Raw genomic sequence first — 18,697 nt, forward strand, 5'->3', positions numbered from 1 at the left:
TAATAGTAAAATATATAGTAAAAGATATGTCTTAAAACATTTTTTAGTGTTTGTAGCAACAAAAAGTGATAACAACTTCAAGGCTGCTCTTCCTAGGCTACTCTTCAACCTTTCTATTTGAGGAAACCTATGGCGTAGGATGAGTAATAATTATGGTTCCACTTAGACGAGGTCAAATGATCCATTTCCCATTATAATTTTATTTCACAATCTACTTTAATTTGGATTATATTTATATATTTTCCATAAGGTATTATGTTTGTTATGCATAATTAATTAAGCAAACATCTTTATCCTCTATAGTTGTGAGGGTAGTGGACTATTTTGATCACTGTCTAACAAATTATCAGAGCTTTCTGTTAATAATCGAATTCATGAACAAGCAATTAAATGTGTGTATATGTGTGTGTATATATATATATATTAAATCTTATATATTTTACTAACAAAAAACTTATATACTATACAATTCAAACTTCTCTAAAAAAAAGAATTGTATATATACTAGTGTAAATTAAACACACGTCTCCTTTTTCAAATGTGGGACAAATGCTCTTTACAAGCATCCTTTCCAACTCTATTTTTCTCAATGGTACAATGATACATTTTGAGAATCAATTTCTCATTCACCTATTATTCATTCTGTGCATATAATATATCAACTTAAATCTCTCACTTAGGAGAATATGAATCTACTTTGCCTTGACCCAAATAAAAATAAGGATCTCATTATAAATTATATTACAAAATGAACACTTGAATGTCATTTTAATTCAATTTTTCAATCAAAAATATATATAAAAATATCGCACCATAATCATTTTTTTTAACTCTCTGTTGATGGGACACAAACATTCCTACTTTTCACATCTCTCAACTATTTCAAATCAAATCTTACTTAGAAGAAAAGCTACATTAGTGTAAAACATTGAGTTTGTACTAACAAGTGAAGGTTATTTGAATTAGTAAGAATCATTCACTGTACTAACAAGCTAAGCTGGCAGAAATCTCCTTGATATGTTAAACAATCTGTAAATTTTATTGTAAATCTCTCTTCTTCTTTTTTCTTTTTTATTATTATTTTATTTTATGTAGATGGAGTAAATTGATTTGCGAAACTTTGTGGTGCAAAAAGAAAGAAGAATATTGTAAGGCAAAACTAGTAATATTATCTTTTTTCCCCCCCTACAAATAATACATTAATCATTTTTAGTCCATATACTACATGATGAAGCACACTGGTTATTCACATTTGCCTACTCCAAATCAAATCTTACCAACTAGTGAGATTACTTAACTTTTTAAAAAATTTTTTTTACTTAAATTTGATTCAAATTATCACAATGATACTATGGCCAAATTTGCCCTATCACATGAGAAAGGCACTCGGGTTTTTGACTTCTCTAGCACCCATCCATACTATCTTGATTGATGACAAGATGGGAGTGTCGAGAGCCAAAAGAGTCCGCGTGGATAATAGCAAAGATTGATCTTTTAATTTGGGAGTTTCTCTCCATCTTTATAAAAAAAATTATGACAATTGTAAATTTTATAGTGGAGAAATTTTGGGAAGTAAAAAGAAAGATGGATCCCACGCAAGATATGGGCCAAAAGGGAGAGATGGGAACTAAAAGCAGCTAAAAGTGTATGATGAAGTAGTTGTAGGCTTACCATAAATGAAGTGAGTTATGGGAGCTAGAGGCGAAGTTGACAACTACATCACATGCCACTCTTCCTCATTTGCGTCACCTCTTCAATTCCAATTCCCATACATCAATTATATTCAATAATAAACATTCTCATAATTATTTACTGACAGATTAATTTTTTTTTTTCTCTGGCTGGGGTAAGTTGCACTTTTTTTCTTTTTATTAATCTTTTCATCAGTTCCAATATAGGGAAGGTGAAAAAGTTTTCAACCATGGGTAAAATATCATCAGCTTTATAAAAAAAAAAAATCAAAAAAAATCAAAAGAGATGGAAAGATCCAAAAGCAAATTCGATCTTAAAAAAATAAAAATAAAAAACAATACCAGAAGTCAGAACACCAAAGTTACGTTCTCTTCCCACAATATACCCTGGTAGTCAAAGTTCTATTTTTCTTTTAATCTCACGTAATAGTCACTTTCCAAAGTCTAAGGGGATAAAAAAATTTCATCAAAATATTTCACTATATGATATGTGAATTGGAATTGACCCGCTAACTATCTGTTAAAAAAATAAATATATTGCAAATGGTGAAAGATTTTAGTGAAAATTTTTTATCTATAAAGACCGTGTGACCTAAGTTTAGTTTCGTTACGTTCTTACGTGCATATTAAATTCTTTATTTAAGAGTGCTTAATCTAATTAACAAAAGAATTTTTATATAGATGAATTATTATTGCATTACAGTATTGGTCTCCAATTACCTTTTTCCCAGGTCAGGCCAGGCCATTCAATTCCCTTTTATCCATACCTGAGAAAAATGGATTCTGATGAAAGTCCATTTTAAAATTCTGAGCTATAACATACATACAGATACATAAAAAAAATGGAATGGTATAGTGTATATATATAGAGAGAGAGAACGTAGAGATACAAAGTAAAGATACAAAGGATTGTTGTTGAAAGGTCTATTTCTTGCATCTATAAATATATACCTTCTTCTTTCTCCAACTGACTTCCATTTTCTGCAAGCCTCAGCTCGGCCTCCCTGTTAACAGCTAGCTAGCTAGCATAGAGAGGCGGTGGAGGTGATTATTATTATTATTATTATTATTCATTTATTTTATTTTATTGAAAAGAAGAGGCAAGAAGAAGAAGCTATCTAGCTAAGAAATTTGTTGTTTGTTTGTTTTTTCCTTTACCTGGCGTGGTTAGGGTGAGTGATCATATTCATTCATATGGGAGAGAAAGAAAAAGAAATTGATTTGATTAATTATATTCTTTCATCTATCATCCTAAACATAAACAAGTCGTAACTGAAAATCTTGTTTTGCTGCTTTCGGTTGCACCAAAAATATACTTGGTTCACTGTTAGTATTCCCCAATTCAGGCTTGAAACCTTATCCCCTCTCTAACCATCTTGTTTTGCTTATTTCAGCTTTAATTTGCGAGGTTTAAGTAAGTAAAGATAAGATCCATGGATTTTCCGAATCAAGCATTGGAGGAAGAGGAGTCTTCTCACAGGAAATCTGGAAGGGGAAAGATTGAAATCAAGCGCATAGAGAACACTACCAATCGGCAAGTCACCTTCTGCAAGCGCCGTAACGGCCTTCTCAAGAAGGCTTATGAGTTGTCTGTGCTTTGTGATGCTGAGGTTGCTCTCATCGTCTTCTCCACTCGCGGCCGTCTTTATGAATATGCTAATAACAGGTCTCTCTCTCTCTCTCTTCTCTCTCTCTCATTATCACTTCCATCTTTCAAGCTTTAATTTAGCTTCAATTGTGTCAAGGACCGGACTGCAACCACATTATTCCATGGATTTTCTCATCTCTTTTTCTAGCTTTTACATTAGATTTTTCTTAGCAACGTAACAAACAAACCGTTCATTATATTGTCTGATCTGATCTTCCGTTTTCTTATTTCTGTTCATCTCTCTCATAAACGTAGCCTACCTCTCTTATGCATCGTCCTTCTCTTCCTTTCTCTATTTTACATTCAGATCTGTTATAAGGTCAAGAAAAATGAGAGAGTTTTTGAAAGAATCACACCTTCCCTTTCTATGATTCTATCTCTCCTATCAATTCTTTTCTCTCAGATGTCATATGCTTTCATTTGCTGTTGTTTGTCTTCTTCCTTTGGGAACCTACATGTCAGCTCAGAGATCACAGATGGAATAGCCTATGAGGTTGAAGATTAGGGTTCCAAAAGGGTATAAACTCAAATCTCATCTTCAACAACTCCCCACTTTCAAACGTGTCAGTGCTAAATTAGGGTTCTTTTTTGGTTAGCATCTCCAATTTTCTTTTCTTCACCTTCTTGACCATTCTGCCCCTACAACCAAGCAATTAGGGCATGATTATGCCACCATACAAACCTACACCTTCAAACTTCTAATTTAACTTCACAATTAGCTAGCTCAATAATATAAGATTTTGCGGGATCTAGTTGAAACTGACAACTGACTCAATAATATAAGATAGTTTGGGATCAATCTGAACTGAAGCCCTGTTTGGTAAATTAGTTGTTAACTGATAATTGGTATAATTTCTTTTCTCAAAAAGTTAATTGAAAAAGTTGCTTTGAGCAGCTTTTTGAATTTTAGCATTTTGGAGTTACAAAAAACTGATTAACAAAATACTTATATTGATTTTTTAATCAAGTTAAACAGTTAATAGTGGTCAAATAAGCCAAAATTGACTAATAAACTAACTATTTTACCAAACAGAGTTAAAAACTTTTTTTAAGCACAATTAAGGGTGTGTTTGGTTCATGGGTTTGCACACTAGGAATGAGAATCAAAATCATAGTTAGTGTTTGGTTGACAACTTTTTAAAACACAACTACGAAATTTTTTATTTTTATTTTTGAAAAAACAACTATGGGATTTGATTACCCATTCAATTAAAAACATCAATCCCTAATTAAAAACGAGTATCATTTCATTTTATTGGTAATATGATTTTTAAGTTTGGATTAATGTTTTTAGATTTTTTTATTTGATTTTTTTGTTCATATTTGTGCTTTTGATTGCCTTAATTCGTTACTTTTATATTTTTAAAACATTTATCCCATTATAGAGTCATATATAACCAAACATCAATATTGGTAATCATTCCAATTCCACCATACTACCAAACATGCAAAATATTTTCACCAAAACTCATTACCATTACCAAATATTTGATTTTCATTCTGATTCCGATTCCCTTATGCAAACCAAACAGACCCTAAATTATTATTAGTAAATGGAAAGAAGGGTAATTATGGTAGTATATACGTTTAGCTAGGGGTTTAATGTATATGATGACAACTGAGATCAAATCAGGCATATGTAACACTCAGACAAGAATCTCTGGTCACGTCACAGACGTGATTTTTCATTATCATTCAGTTCAATTAAGGCTGAAGAACAAGAAGATATGTGACACGCCATTCAATTCCTAGCTAGCTTGCAGTTTTCTTATAATAAATCCCAGCCATAAAGTTTTATCTCAAAGGTGAAAATTTTTATCCTTTCTCTACTTCCCTTCTCTCATTTCTCCCTGCAACTCCTTCCTCAATTTTGACTCCGTACGTGATGCTTCAAAAATGTATGTACGTAGAGATCAAACTATAGTAAAAAATCAATTAAACTTCACTGCTGCATATATATATGTGTATGCATCTTTGTATGTGTGTATATGTACCCTATAACCACCATACATGGTCTTTATTTGGTCCATCTAATAACTTGTCTAATTTGTGATTGATTAAATTTGAATCTTTATAATAATATATGTCTTACATATATGGGAATACATATGGTTTGTGTTTTATTCACCGGGGTAATCCTAGAATAAATTATCAAAAAATTTAGGGTATGAATTATAGCTTGTAAAGGAAATTAAGATCCCTTTTTCAGTACACAGATTAAGTATTTATACATGTAAAAAAAACTTAGTAGTTACAATCAAGACAATATATATAATCCAGTCACGTAAATATGACACTCATCAATGGAGTGTTATATGTAGTTAGTCTTGGAATAGATGCCAAAGAAAGTTGTAATAGATTGTATTGACTATGAAGCACCTAAATTGTCTTGATCTTTTAGTGATCTTGATTAGGGGCTTAGATCTAGATGATTTTAACATTGCCAAGTGATTGCGACTTGAGGCATTGAATAATTAGGTTGAATCACAATGACTTGATATACCTCAATAGCAAATTATGAGGTTCACATTGTCATGTGAACTTTGATACATGTTCATTTTTAGTACATCGTAGATTCATTTTTAGGGCATTGTAAGTTAAAATAAACATGTAATGCACTAAAAATGAATTTGCATTATACTAAAGATGAATATATATTAAATGTCCATCTTATGCAAACCTTATCCACAGAATGAGCATTAATACCTTGATCCCATGAGACATTAGAAACTCTAACACATACATAATACATAGGATGGGTATGGGGGAGATTGAAACAAACAAAGCTAAGGGTACGTACGGACAACAAAAAGGAACCAATGGGGTTTGTGGGCTTTAAGTGTGAAGTCTTTCTATGCATAGGGCAGGGCGTAGAGAGATGCAGCAATGGATGCTCACTGAGAACTCTGAAACTATGAAAGCAATATTGGGATTTTGGATCCGAACGAGGTGTGTAAAAGGGGTTTCTTTAGAATATTACCCGGGGGGTAAATCAGTGTGTGTACACGTGGCGGAATCTGGAGATAGGGATGTATGCAGCCAATCATATTGTCGGATCTTGTGCCAGCGTGGCTGTGAGCAGCCAATCACTGCCTCGACGAAATTAAGGTTGCTCTGTTACTTATGCAGACCGATGAAGCTTGCATTTAAGGATAAGCTCAGAGCCTCTGACTACTAGGGTTTTGCTTTTACTTTACACTTTTATTATTTACAACTTCTCTAATTTAACATAATGATTTCTTCAAAAAATTTAGATATAATATTTGAAATAAATAATACTTTAACATACAACTTGTAATATCTAATTTCAAGTTTAAATAGGTAAACTTTTATCAGTTTATGCATCAATATTTAAATTAAATTTTACTCAAATTAGTCATCAAAACTGTAAATAAGACATACTAAAATATTTTTAACATTTTTTTCTCGTGTATATTCTTATAAAATTTCATATATTCGGTAGCAAATGAGATCTTAATCTAGGTTCAATTCAATGATTTTTTTTTTTAAATTTTGTAGTGTTAGAGCAACGATTGACAGGTACAAGAAACATCATTCTGATTCGACAAATACTGGATCTGTTTCTGAAGCTAACACTCAGGTAACATGAATGTGAAGGGAGATATATATATTAAAATTATTAGCTTTAATTTTGGGAAAATATCATGATAGTGTGACCACTGGCCAGGCCAGTTCATGGGAATACTCAAATTTTGTAGCAAGGATAGAATTATATTGTTATAATTAAAAATGGATGAATTATTGTGTATACCAAATCATATATATTATATATATCTTTTATTTATAATTTGACACTTCATACCTATTCTACATCTATTATCTATTTCATAAATTAACTCTTATCCCTAAATATCCAATTCTAGCTTTCTCTATTAGGGTGGGTTTGTTTAAATCTTATTTGCAGTATACTATATTGTGCCAAATGTTTCCTACTTTTGTTGCTGTGAAGAAGATTAACATGCATGTGCAGTAGTAGGTATTAGAGGGTTGTGATGGAACTTGCAAGTGGTATAGATATATAGGTTGGCCTGGGCTAATATTGCGTTGTGCATTATTGCCAGTTTTACCAGCAGGAATCAGCCAAACTGCGGCGTCAAATAAGAGAGATACAAACTACAAACAAGTACGTACTCCAAATCAACAGGCCGGCCCGGGAATGTACTCCTCACACTTACTAATAATGCGATTTGCAGGCAAATTCTTGGAGAGTCGCTCGGCGTTTTAACCCACAAGGAACTCAAGAATCTGGAAGGGAAAGTGGAGAAAGCCATTGGAAGAGTCCGCTCCAAAAAGGTGTGTACTAGCTCCTAAATGATTAAGTAAACTAGAATTACATTTAAATACCTAGTTAGGCAGACTCGGTTTACTTCCTCATGGATCTCGAGTAGGTTCTGGGTTATCAAAAAAAAGAATTCCAATCAAGTTATAAGTATGTATAAAGTAGCCGGATTCTGAAGTAGTCTGGGTTTGTATTTCCAGAATGAGTTGCTGTTTTCTGAGATAGAGCTGATGCAAAAGAGGGTAAGCACTCATTGTTTATCTTATTTCTTGCAAATTAAGGATGAAAATTTTCATATATATATATATATATATCATATATGTATGTATGCCTGCTTTCACCCTTGCACTTGCTATAAGTTTTTTCAAACTCTATTTGGTGCAACTTCTTCCAGGAGATTGAACTGCAAAATGCCAACATGTATCTGCGAGCAAAGGTCTGATTCTCTTGACCTTAAAAAGACTTTTTAGTACAGAATGTAATATATAGCGCGGATTAACTAGGTAGGTAGTTCTACTGATTGTAGAAGCTTATTCAAGGTGAAATATATAAATGATATTGCAGATAGGTGAGTTTGAAAGAGCACAACAGCAAATGAACCTGATGCCAGGATCTGAATACCAGGAGCCTATGACAACTTCCCAGACTTACGACGCTCACAACTTTCTTCCATTAACTCTCCTGGAGCCTAATCAACATTACTCTCGCCACGATCAAACAGCTCTTCAACTCGTGTACGTCTTTTAATTAATTGCTCTCTTTCCTTTCATACAACTCAACTGCACCTCCACTTTCGATTTCAAATGGCCTAATCTTACTGTCTTCAACAAAGATATATGATTGGCAATGATTTGATGATTTTTCTTCTCATCTTTCTGCTGATGCTTTAATTTGGAACAGGTAACTGACCTGGGAAAGACCTTGCAATCATGTACGTCTGCTATCTATTCTCGATCTGTCATGGGCGGGAATGCATCACCTTAGCTTGTTTATTTTTCTGCTTATAGTTTTGTAAAATCGTTCATTAAGAAGAACAAGTTATTTCCAGTTCTGCGATGGGCTCTAATTAGCTGCTTGCCCGTTTGTGCTTAAGAATTTGAATTGGGTTTAGAGAGAATATTCTTGTTTGATCCATCCTTCCAGTGGTACTGGTACAGACATCTAAAGCTCTCTGATCTGCTAATATATACAATGCTGTTGTTTCCTTTAATTTGATACCATAATATGCCTTCTAGATGCATTCAATCAGAAATTAATGGACCGCTTATCTATCACAAATAAAATAACTGATAATACATGTCTTAGTGTTTCAGTCCTGTGGTGCTGTTTGCATAAAATTAGGAACATTTTTGTTCCACTACAAAATATGTTTTACGTTATAAAAAAAACAAATAAAAAAAACGATGAAATAAAGCATTATATTGCCATATTGGTCGACTAAGAACCAGAATTATAGTGTTCTATTTACTCATAATGACATGCTAGAAGATATATATCGATGTCGTGAAAGTCAGATTTCTAGACTGTATAGGGGTATTATACCAGCTGCTACCTTCATCTATTCCCTATTTTATGGACAAGGAAAACAATCTCAGTAGTATAAGCAGAGACTGAAGGCAATACCTTCTTCCCCCTGACTCAAACTATTTCTCTGATAACTTCTTTTCGAACGAATTGGAGCACAAGTGAGGAGAGACTTACGCCCTCTTTGCCCTTGTGCTCACAATTCCGCAATCCCTGACAAATTCATTTGAGAAATTTACATTTCGGCTCCACAAGCTTTGTATCTCAGGGGCTGCAATCTCAAGCCACGGCTTCGCTGGTCCACTGAAATGTATTACAGCTGCAGCTTTCAACACTGATTCTTCAACTTGTGGAAATCGATCACCCAATTCAGCAACATGCCATGAAGGATCAATTGGCTGCACCTTACCCTCAAAAGCTATTAAAGCAGGCGGAAGTGCTCCAGGACGCCATAATTCAAAACCAGAGTTGAGGTTCTGCAAATCATACAAAGATTAACCAGACTTATTGTGAAGGTTTAAGCTTTGCTCAATCTATGGTCCCCGGTATGGTGCACAACAAAGCAAAGCTGGAAATGCCAGTCAATAAAGCAATTGATTGTTGGCTGAACTGAATGCACTTACATATTTAAGCCATTGATGATAAGTTGCGGTAATATTTTCCTTCCTCCATGCTTGGAGGTCAAAGAGGTTCATTCCATAAAGCCATCCACACTGATCATAATTTAACTTGGATGATATGAATGGGTTTGTGAAATTGAAATAGTCCATATATTTTCTTCCAGGGCAACATCCATATCCACACGACGAATCAAAAACTGCACCAACAACTTTGCCATTGAGGTCTAAATCCCACAGAGATGATAAGTCATGTTGAACAACAGTATCATCATCCAAGAATACAATCTTGTTCAGATCTGGAAAGAGCTGAAATTGGGTAACTAATCAATCTTCACTAAATGGACAGCATTGAAGATCATCCTTTATCAGAAAAACAGATGAAATTAAGTAATTACCTCAGGGATATAAATGCGGAGGTGATTCAAAAGGGATATGCTGGTTGGCCATTGATAATCTAGATCCTTGTCAAGCTTATCATCAAATGCAGCAACTTCATCCTTGATTCTATCAAATTTGTGGCCCCAAATCAAGTGATGAATCTCTAGCATCTGCTTAATCCCAATATTCACATCATGAGGCCAATCATATTGGTGCAGGCCTTTTACTTCCACAACAGCTGAGTTAATGGAATTCATTGCAAACCATGCATGCATAGCAGTGTATGTTTTCTTATCAGTCACTACATGAAACACCATCCTCCCTGGGGTCATTGAGCTTTTGATGGTAGAGGAGATTACAACAGAGGCAGCAAGCACATTGTCTGTTAGTAGAACAACATGTTGGAAAGAAGGGTCAGTGAGGCGGGAAACATATTCTGGTGCAGGTAAGCGAGATCGTGCCACAGCATTCACTGCATATTCCTCAGCCAGCTTGAGAGAAAGACAATGCATCCATTTGGGTACACCATGAGAAGCTAAATGCCAGTAAATGGACTCCTGCTTCCTAGCTGATTGAACCATCTGTTCCATCTTCAACATCTAAATGCAAAACAGACATTCACTGTTATTATTGTTAGTTATTGTCTTTTAATAAGTAGTAATTTATCATATATGGTGCCGTAACAATCAAATCAACAATTTATAGTTCACTGACAATTTTCTAGGTGCAGAAGGCACCCAGTTAACATATCAAGTCACCTTGAAATAGAAGGCAGTTAAATTACCAGTTTAGTGGAGTAGCAACTGCATGCAAAAAAAACTTATATAAAATTGGCATCCCAGATTTATACCAAAAGTCCAAAAATAGAATGTACTCTGTATATTGCTACATTAAATGCTTAGTTGAAAATGAAACTATGGTCCAAACTCCAAACCAAGAATCAAGCACTAAAAAAGTTGTTAATTAATATGACATACTTTCTAAACATCTTAATTCTTAAAAGTACTTCGAAAGTTCCTTCAAAAAAAAAAAGTACTTCGAAAGTCAGAAAGCCAATCAACAAGTAAAAGAACAAGTAGTTGTGTGTATAACAACAACACTAATAATAATAATAATAATAATAATACTTCGTACTAAAGAATCCGAAGTTCAAAGAAGTATCATGACAGCATTAGATAAAGTCAAGTTACATAATTCCAGGAAGAGTAAAAAAGGTTCAGAGCTAAGCTTTCTGTATATTCAGAATCAGGAAAGATAAACTTAGACAAACTTTGGTCTGTCACTGCAAGGTGCATTTATCCTAGTAAAGATAAACTTAAACAAGTACAGAGAGCTCCCAAGCAAAAAAATTTCATCATAGGAGTAGGAGAGGACAAACTGGTCCTAGTTGTACTTGAAAGGTGCCAAAACAAATATGGCCCCACAAATTTATTTAGAGCATTTTTCCAAGGCCTTAATTACACAGCAACACAAACAATATCAAGCAGGTATATCATATATGTGGCTAATAGTTGATTCAATGGCCTTTCAAACAGTAGCATACCATCACTCTCATTTAATGTGGCAACACAATTTCAAGATTCATATCTTCAAATGCTGCTTACCATATTACAGTGAGAGTTGTATACAAAAACAGTACAATATATTTAGAAAGTATTGATTAAATATTTTAATGTAAGACAATAAGCAAGCTAGATGTATTGCTATAAGCAAGTTATATATTGGGTCAAGCAGAGAGTTAACTGTGGGATGGTTAAATGGCTGCTGAATATATTAAATGGATAAAGGGAAACAACCCAGAAGTAAAACCAAGTAAACAACAAAATCACAGTGCAGGTGGTGAAAGTAGTTTGTTACCGTAGCTTTAGCCTTGAAAGCAAAGGTCTTGATATCATGTCTATTTGAAGTCATTTCCTTAACAAGGTCATTGAATGAGGCTGTAACTGGAGTTAAACCCTCCATTCCCCCAATTCCATTCTCACCATCAATGCTTGTGACCTCCAGCAGTGCCCTCGTCAGCTCTTCTCTGAGCTTTTTTAACCATTAGGCAAAACACACATCATTACGAAAAGGAACAGACAAGAACTAAATTAAATTAATGATGACGTCTGACAGCATAAAGATGAGAATGGCCAACCAACTTTTATCACGTTCAAGTGGGTTACACAGTTGGAAGCATTATCCTCATTATTTAGACCAATTCTTGACTTCATGCAAATCCGTACGTTCTCAGTGCCCTGGTGTTGTTGCTCTAGAGATAAAGCTGATCAAGTTGGACTAAAAATCTAGTGACTTATTATTGCTAGGTCGCTATACAACTGGCAAGGTTCACGAAAGCAACAAGTGGAGATTGATTATTGACAGCTCCTCTGATTAAGCTCATCCATGAAGATTGAATACTCAAAAACTGTACTTAAATTTCAAATCCTAGATTCATACCCAACATCAAATTAACTATGAACATAGCTTATATTAATATGTGGTTGACTTAGTGTTGTAATTTAGGCAGGATAAAAAAAAGTAACATAAAGAATAAGTTATTATTATTAACACCCCACATCCACATCTAAAAGAGGAAAAAGAAAATAAACAAAGAAAAGAATTACTATGTACTATACCATTTCTCGGAGCAGTAAAAATGATTTAAGAGCATAGAGAATTCCACAAGTTGAGGTCAGGAATGATTTGAATTTGAAAATTAAAGTTGATTGTTGACTCTTTCATCTCTAATAGTATCCATATGATGGGTGTGCATTATTATTAAAATGCGAAAAGTCTACTTTCCAAGAGAATCAAACTGGGGCTGTCGGCAGGCATCTTAAAGCCCAATTCGATGCTAGCTTACCCCAAGTGAATTAGAGCAAGTAATAATTAGCTTAATGAGAAAAATATTGAAATAGAATTTTCTAGTCTAGCTTGATATGTTCTGTAAAATGCAACTACGCTACAAAAGTTGCAACATGTGAACGTAGATTGTGAGCCTAAAAATTCCCAAGGTGCCCCACGTGGACACCCTTGCCGAGTGATACAAGTATCGCAGCGACGCAGTTTCACGTGCTTGTTTTACTAGGATAAAAACTTGTTACCCACCCTTATCCACTTGACATGATGGCTTCATTGATTTATGCTGCGCGGATTATATTTACTTTTTATATTAGTTTATTATTTAATGATAGTGAAAAATAAATTTAAAAATTCGCGAATTTTTAAAAAAGTATTCAATGGTGAAATAGACAGGAAGCATGATCACTAATGCACTTAAATGAATCAATATGGCGTTAATAATGCAGTAGTATACTAGCCTACTAGGTTAAGTTAGTCAGATGAAAGGGTAATTAATTACCAGAGCCGAATCACTCCCGCCGAAAATTCTCCATCCAAGACAGCCTGCAAATTGATTAAAAAAAGAATTATAAGTAAAGAATATTATTATTGCGTATTCCGCATGCGAAATTTAAGGCACGGACGCACCGTAAAAAAATAATAATAATAAAAAAGGTTCAAAGTAAAAAAAGAAAATGAAAAAAAAAAAGTGAAAGAAAGTTACCGAGAGAGGTGGAGCAAATGGCAGCGGATTCAAGGAAGAGAAAAGCGATTCTGACGAAGAGAAAGGAAAAAAGCAAAAGCGTTAATATTGCCGGAAACATCACCGCCCTGTGAGATATCCGCCGACCGATACGGGGCGATCCTTTTGCCTTCATCCCGCCGGCGAAAACTTCTCCGCCTTCAACGGAACCAGAATTCGAAATCGTAACTTTCTTAATCCCCGTCGCCGATATGTAAAACTTCATCTCTGAATCCTCGATTTCCACCAAACGAAACTCTCATCTCATTTCACTTCTCCCTTCAGATCCAAGCTCACTCTTCCCTGTCCACTGCATCTGCACCTATACATACACACCGTAACTATATAAATCCAGATTGAATAAACATTTCAGTTCACACATTCATATCAAAAACAGCTCAGAAAATCACAGCTCTACCTCTTTAGATTCGACTTTTGAAGTTTAATCTCGAGATCGAGCTTTGTATATATTCATAAGCCGATACACAGAGTATGTGCGGACATGTATGTTGGTTTCTGAAAGAGAGAATGTGATCACGCACTCTGTGCTCTGCAATAATAAGCTAATACTGTACGGTTCTTTTTATTTTATTTTATTTTATTTTATATAAGACTTTTGAGAGAGAAGATGAGTGGGATAGGAGAACTATTAACTGAAAAGCCAAAACCAATGCCGCGTTGAATGCCGCGGGAATTAGATTGGAATTACTTTAAGATTCTGTCGTCATTGGCACGTTTTTTTACTTTTTTTTTTTAATTATGAAATACGGAGTTATATATTACCCAATATAATATCATTTGTTTGTGACAAAAAGGTTAATTTTCAACCCAATGATCTTCACGCCCCAACCTTACAAAGCATTTTGAATAATATAAATTATGATAACTTGCTAAATACAGAGAATAGAGCTTTGTTTATTATGTACAAGAGACATCTCACTTTTGAGGGGTTGCTCTCACACTGGCACACTGCACTAGATTGAGATATGAGAACCATAACTAAATTATAAATAAAAATAATTAGTACTAGCAATGGGTGTTAGGAAACTTTAGATAAAATTTTTGGTAAATAGTAGGAATTGAAATCTAAATAAATATATAACGATGTATAATACATACATGAAGGATGACCTTTTACTTGTTTTTATTTTTTCTTTTCCATTTTTATTACTACATTATTAAAAGGTAAAGGAGAATAAGAGGTCATAATATATTTATGATTATTAAAAGATTTTAATCCAATAGTGAAGTATAAAAAATAGGTAAACAAACATGGTAATTAGAATCAAATAAGATAGTAGCATACAATAATATTATTTGTTACTACCTTTGAGAGCCAGTACTTATACCGTGGACCATGGGTCATGGCTGATACTGCAGTTGTGTTGAAAGGATACTGCAATTGTGTTGAACAGATACTACAGTTGTGTTGAAAGGAAACTGCAGTTGCGACGAAACAGATAACGTTTAATCCGTCTGGAACTGCAGTTGTGTTGAACGGATACTGCAATTGTGTTGAACGGATACTGAAGTTGTGGTGAACGGATACTGCAGTGGTGTTGAACGGATGAACGACCTCTGTTTCGCGCAACTCAGTTTCCTTTCAACACAACTGCAGTATCAGTTCAACACAACTGCAGTATCCTTTCAACACAACTGCACTATCAGCCATGACCATGGTCCACAATGCATTGTGGACCATGGTCCACCATATAATTTGCGTTTGAGAGCGCCCTTACCAGGAGATATTATTTGGTTTATGTCAAAAAAGTTACCAACATGGCAGGAGAGAGATGAGGAGAGAGAGGAAATGATTCCTATGCAAAGAAAGGTTCATAGCACAGTAAAATCGACCAACTCCTGACACAAACACCAGTTGTTGTGCGCATTTCGCGCACAGCAGCGCCCATGCGGGCGCATGCACTGCACGCGCCTACTCTGATAGCTTTGCCTTATTTTTTTAAAATCATATTTGTTTTATTTTTTTCCTTCCCTCCTATTTTCTCTTTCCTAATCACACTTACAAAAACTTCTCAAAAACTGCAAAAAAAAATTCTATTGATAATGATGCTCTAAGAATTATTTCCATAATCTCAAATCGTATTAATCAAATTTTATTTTGATCAAATTGTTTACCGAATTGCCAAAGACCTTGTGGTCAAGTAGCATCCGGTGCCTTGATTAACACTCCCACATGGATGATGGTAGTGGGTTCGAGACTCAGTAGAGACAACTGTTGACTTGTTGTGCTTCAGTAAGTCGATAAAGTAGCTATGATCAGATACTACACTGTAACAGCGTCAGTAGTAGTAAAAAAGATTTATTTGAAGCAAGCTAGTTGTTGTTCACAGTAATCCTCCTAGACTGGGGGATTCATTTTTTATCCTTGCAGACCGCCTCGTACTCTTTTGGCGGAGCTTCACGCCATTCATTCAATTCATTAGACAAATCTTGCACCAACCTCACCAAATCATCAGCAACAACATTTTTCTCTCTAAACACATGTGTAATCCTCACCACCCAAGGTTATTTCGATTAACCGAAGAAATTAATAATATACACGCACACACATATTTTATAAACTTAATTATTTATTGCTCCGTACAATTAAGTTAGTTCAGTAAATTTTAATTTTTTTAAAAATCAAATTCTTCTAAAACTTTTAATCATTAACCAAACTAGCATATTTGGATACTGACCAAAATAATGAATTAATTCGATTGATGGTTAACTTAATTTTTTCGATTAATTAAACACTCCTACATACGTTTATTGCGTCACTTTTACCTTTGTTCTTAAGTTTTTTTTTTTAAAAAATATTTAGTGTACAATTTTTATTTTTTGTTACATTTAATATTTTTTACTAAACCTTTAATACAAAAAAAACAATGAAATTACATCATATATATCCCCAATTCATAATCATACCGCCTCGAATACATTGATGCTTTTGAAGAGGAAAATGTGTGATTTTTAATTAATACTTTAAACGTATTTTACTTATTTTCTATTCAGAATTTAGACAAAAAGATACGAACCAAAAGCTAAAAATGAAAACCTTGCACATAATATGACAAAACAAAATTGGAAACCAAATCTAACGAAGATTTAATAATAGTGATGAGAAAATAAGCGGAAATAATTATTACCTATAAGCTAAACAAAGGGCTATATTTGTTTAGCCGTTTAGATAATTGGAATGGAAAGCAATTACCACTTTTGTAGGTTACGGCTCAAAATCAGTTACGAAGATTTATCATAATTGTAATAATATAAAAAAAGAAATTACAAGATTTTAGAAATGAAGAAGATTTTCCCAGATTAAAATTTACCAATTAGTTTGAACTTTCCTTATTAACAATATGGGTCACACTTGTGTGAGACCGTCTCACGGATCCTTATTCGTGAAACAGGTCGGGTCGGGTCAAAGTACCATGCAAATGTCATACTTATATGTGCAAATCTCACACTTATATGCTCAAATATAACACTAATCAAAAATACAATTTTTGTTACTTATAAGAGAAAAAGTAATACATTTTTCATAATAAGTGAGGTTGACAAGTACCTCTCACTTATAAGGGCAAATATAATACTTTTGAGGAAAAATGTAATACTTTTAAATCAAAATGTAAAAGTATTGTATTTTCCCTTAAAATTATTACATTTACCCTAATAAGTAACAAAAATTTTATTCCTAATTAGTATTACATTTGAGCATATAAGTATGACATTTGTACATATAAGTGTTACTTTTGTATCGTGACCCGACCCGATCCGACCCGTCTCATAGTGAGACGGTCTCACGGTGAGACGGTCTCACACAAATTTTTGCCTAACAATATTTGATATAGCACAGTGGCACAGTAGCACACCCTTTTCTCACCGACACATGGAGATGGATGCATTTCCTGTCTCAACGCCGTCACCACCGTGAACTCATCCAACGTGGACTCTGAAACGCAGCAATAAATGGCGTACCAATCAAGTGAGAGCACGTGGATAAGTGGGAGCACCGTCAGTAGTTGGGACATTTTTTTTTTTTTTTTTTGAGAAGCAGTAGTTGGGACATTGAATGACAAATGGAATGAATAATCAATTACGGGGTCGGATTTTGGATCTCTAACCTTGTAAATAACAAAAATTATTTGAAATATTGATTAATTGTTTAGCTCGTACAAAATAAAGTTATAAAATAATTAGTATAAACGTTAAATTGCAAATGATTTATTTTCCACAAAATTAAATAAGATAAGATATGTTTTTCTTCATATTTGAAAAAAAAAATCTCATAAGAAAAATATTTTCATGTGACTAAGATTGTAAATCTTAGTACTAAAAAAAAGTTGTAAATCTTAGATGCTTAATAAGTACTAATGGGATCAAACTAACTGTTGGTGATATTTAAAAAATTGTTTTTTTAATTATTATTATCATTATAGTTTTATGAAATAGTTATTTTAATTTTATATTTATCAATTAGAGCATTGTTTTCTCTATTTTTTATAAGGTCGTTAGTCGTAGTTTGATACCTCTGTTAACATAATTCATTTAAGGCCATTTCTTTGCATTGCATGTGTACAATTTGTTAGTCAATATATAGAGATAAAAAAATTATAATTTTAAATGATTCAAATCTCCGTTAACATGTCAAAAAAAAAGCTACATTAACATGTAACGGAGTCGGTAGTACTAAATTTCCTTTAACATGTCATTACCAAAATTGTTACTTACAAAAAATTAGGAAAAAAATGTCACATGCATTAATAAATATAATTTACTAAAAAAAAAAACTATATAAATATAAGAATGAAAAAATTGTTAATTTTCCTTACAAATATTATAACTTATTATTTATTTATTACAATAGTAGATACAAAATTTTGCTACATTATTGAATTATTATTATTTTTAATCTATAAATTAACCTATTAGTTTATTATTAATCGCAATCCCACCATTACAACTTTT

At 33.5% G+C, this 18,697-nt stretch overlaps 2 protein-coding genes across 3 annotated transcripts; one reads left to right on the forward strand and one right to left on the reverse strand.

The window, feature by feature from the left end:
- Positions 1–2,619: 2,619 nt before the first annotated feature.
- LOC116009819 (agamous-like MADS-box protein MADS1) lies at positions 2,620–8,859 on the forward strand. Of its 2 annotated transcripts, none has more exons than XM_031248955.1 (9): positions 2,620–2,735; positions 3,086–3,357; positions 6,859–6,940; positions 7,422–7,483; positions 7,554–7,653; positions 7,840–7,881; positions 8,034–8,075; positions 8,204–8,373; positions 8,540–8,859. In XM_031248955.1, the coding sequence occupies exons 2-9, from the start codon at positions 3,125–3,127 to the stop codon at positions 8,541–8,543; spliced, it is 735 nt and encodes a 244-aa protein (XP_031104815.1). In that variant the 5' UTR covers positions 2,620–2,735; positions 3,086–3,124; the 3' UTR covers positions 8,544–8,859. The 2 variants fall into 2 exon arrangements, with proteins under 2 accessions (XP_031104815.1, XP_031104816.1); XM_031248956.1 differs by lacking the exon at positions 2,620–2,735 and adding an exon at positions 2,748–2,863.
- A 172-nt stretch (positions 8,860–9,031) lies between these two features.
- On the reverse strand, positions 9,032–14,324 carry LOC116009818 (probable galacturonosyltransferase 15). The gene is made up of 7 exons (XM_031248954.1): positions 14,145–14,324; positions 13,709–14,048; positions 13,505–13,548; positions 12,019–12,192; positions 10,179–10,760; positions 9,787–10,089; positions 9,032–9,639 (listed from the first exon to the last, which is right to left on the reverse strand). Exons 2-7 carry the CDS (start codon positions 13,950–13,952, stop codon positions 9,337–9,339), a joined length of 1,650 nt encoding a protein of 549 aa, XP_031104814.1. The 5' UTR covers positions 13,953–14,048; positions 14,145–14,324; the 3' UTR covers positions 9,032–9,336.
- Positions 14,325–18,697: the final 4,373 nt, after the last annotated feature.

Source organism: Ipomoea triloba, chromosome 2 (genome assembly GCF_003576645.1).
Source record: "Ipomoea triloba cultivar NCNSP0323 chromosome 2, ASM357664v1".
Taxonomy (NCBI): Eukaryota; Viridiplantae; Streptophyta; class Magnoliopsida; order Solanales; family Convolvulaceae; genus Ipomoea; species Ipomoea triloba.

What these genes read in the sequence shown, in the direction of transcription:
- LOC116009819 (XM_031248955.1), top strand. Translation starts at nt 3,125, where the DNA reads ATGGATTTTCCGAATCAAGCATTGGAGGAAGAGGAGTCTTCTCACAGG. An exon ending in TATGAATATGCTAATAACAG is followed by an intron (nt 3,358 to 6,858) that starts GTCTCTCTCTCT and finishes TAAATTTTGTAG; the next exon opens with TGTTAGAGCAACGATTGACA. An exon ending in GAAGAGTCCGCTCCAAAAAG is followed by an intron (nt 7,654 to 7,839) that starts GTGTGTACTAGC and finishes TTGTATTTCCAG; the next exon opens with AATGAGTTGCTGTTTTCTGA.
- LOC116009818 (XM_031248954.1), bottom strand. Translation starts at nt 13,952, where the DNA reads ATGAAGTTTTACATATCGGCGACGGGGATTAAGAAAGTTACGATTTCG. An exon ending in CATTTGCTCCACCTCTCTCG is followed by an intron (nt 13,549 to 13,708) that starts GTAACTTTCTTT and finishes ATCAATTTGCAG; the next exon opens with GCTGTCTTGGATGGAGAATT. An exon ending in ATCATCAATGGCTTAAATAT is followed by an intron (nt 9,640 to 9,786) that starts GTAAGTGCATTC and finishes TATGATTTGCAG; the next exon opens with AACCTCAACTCTGGTTTTGA.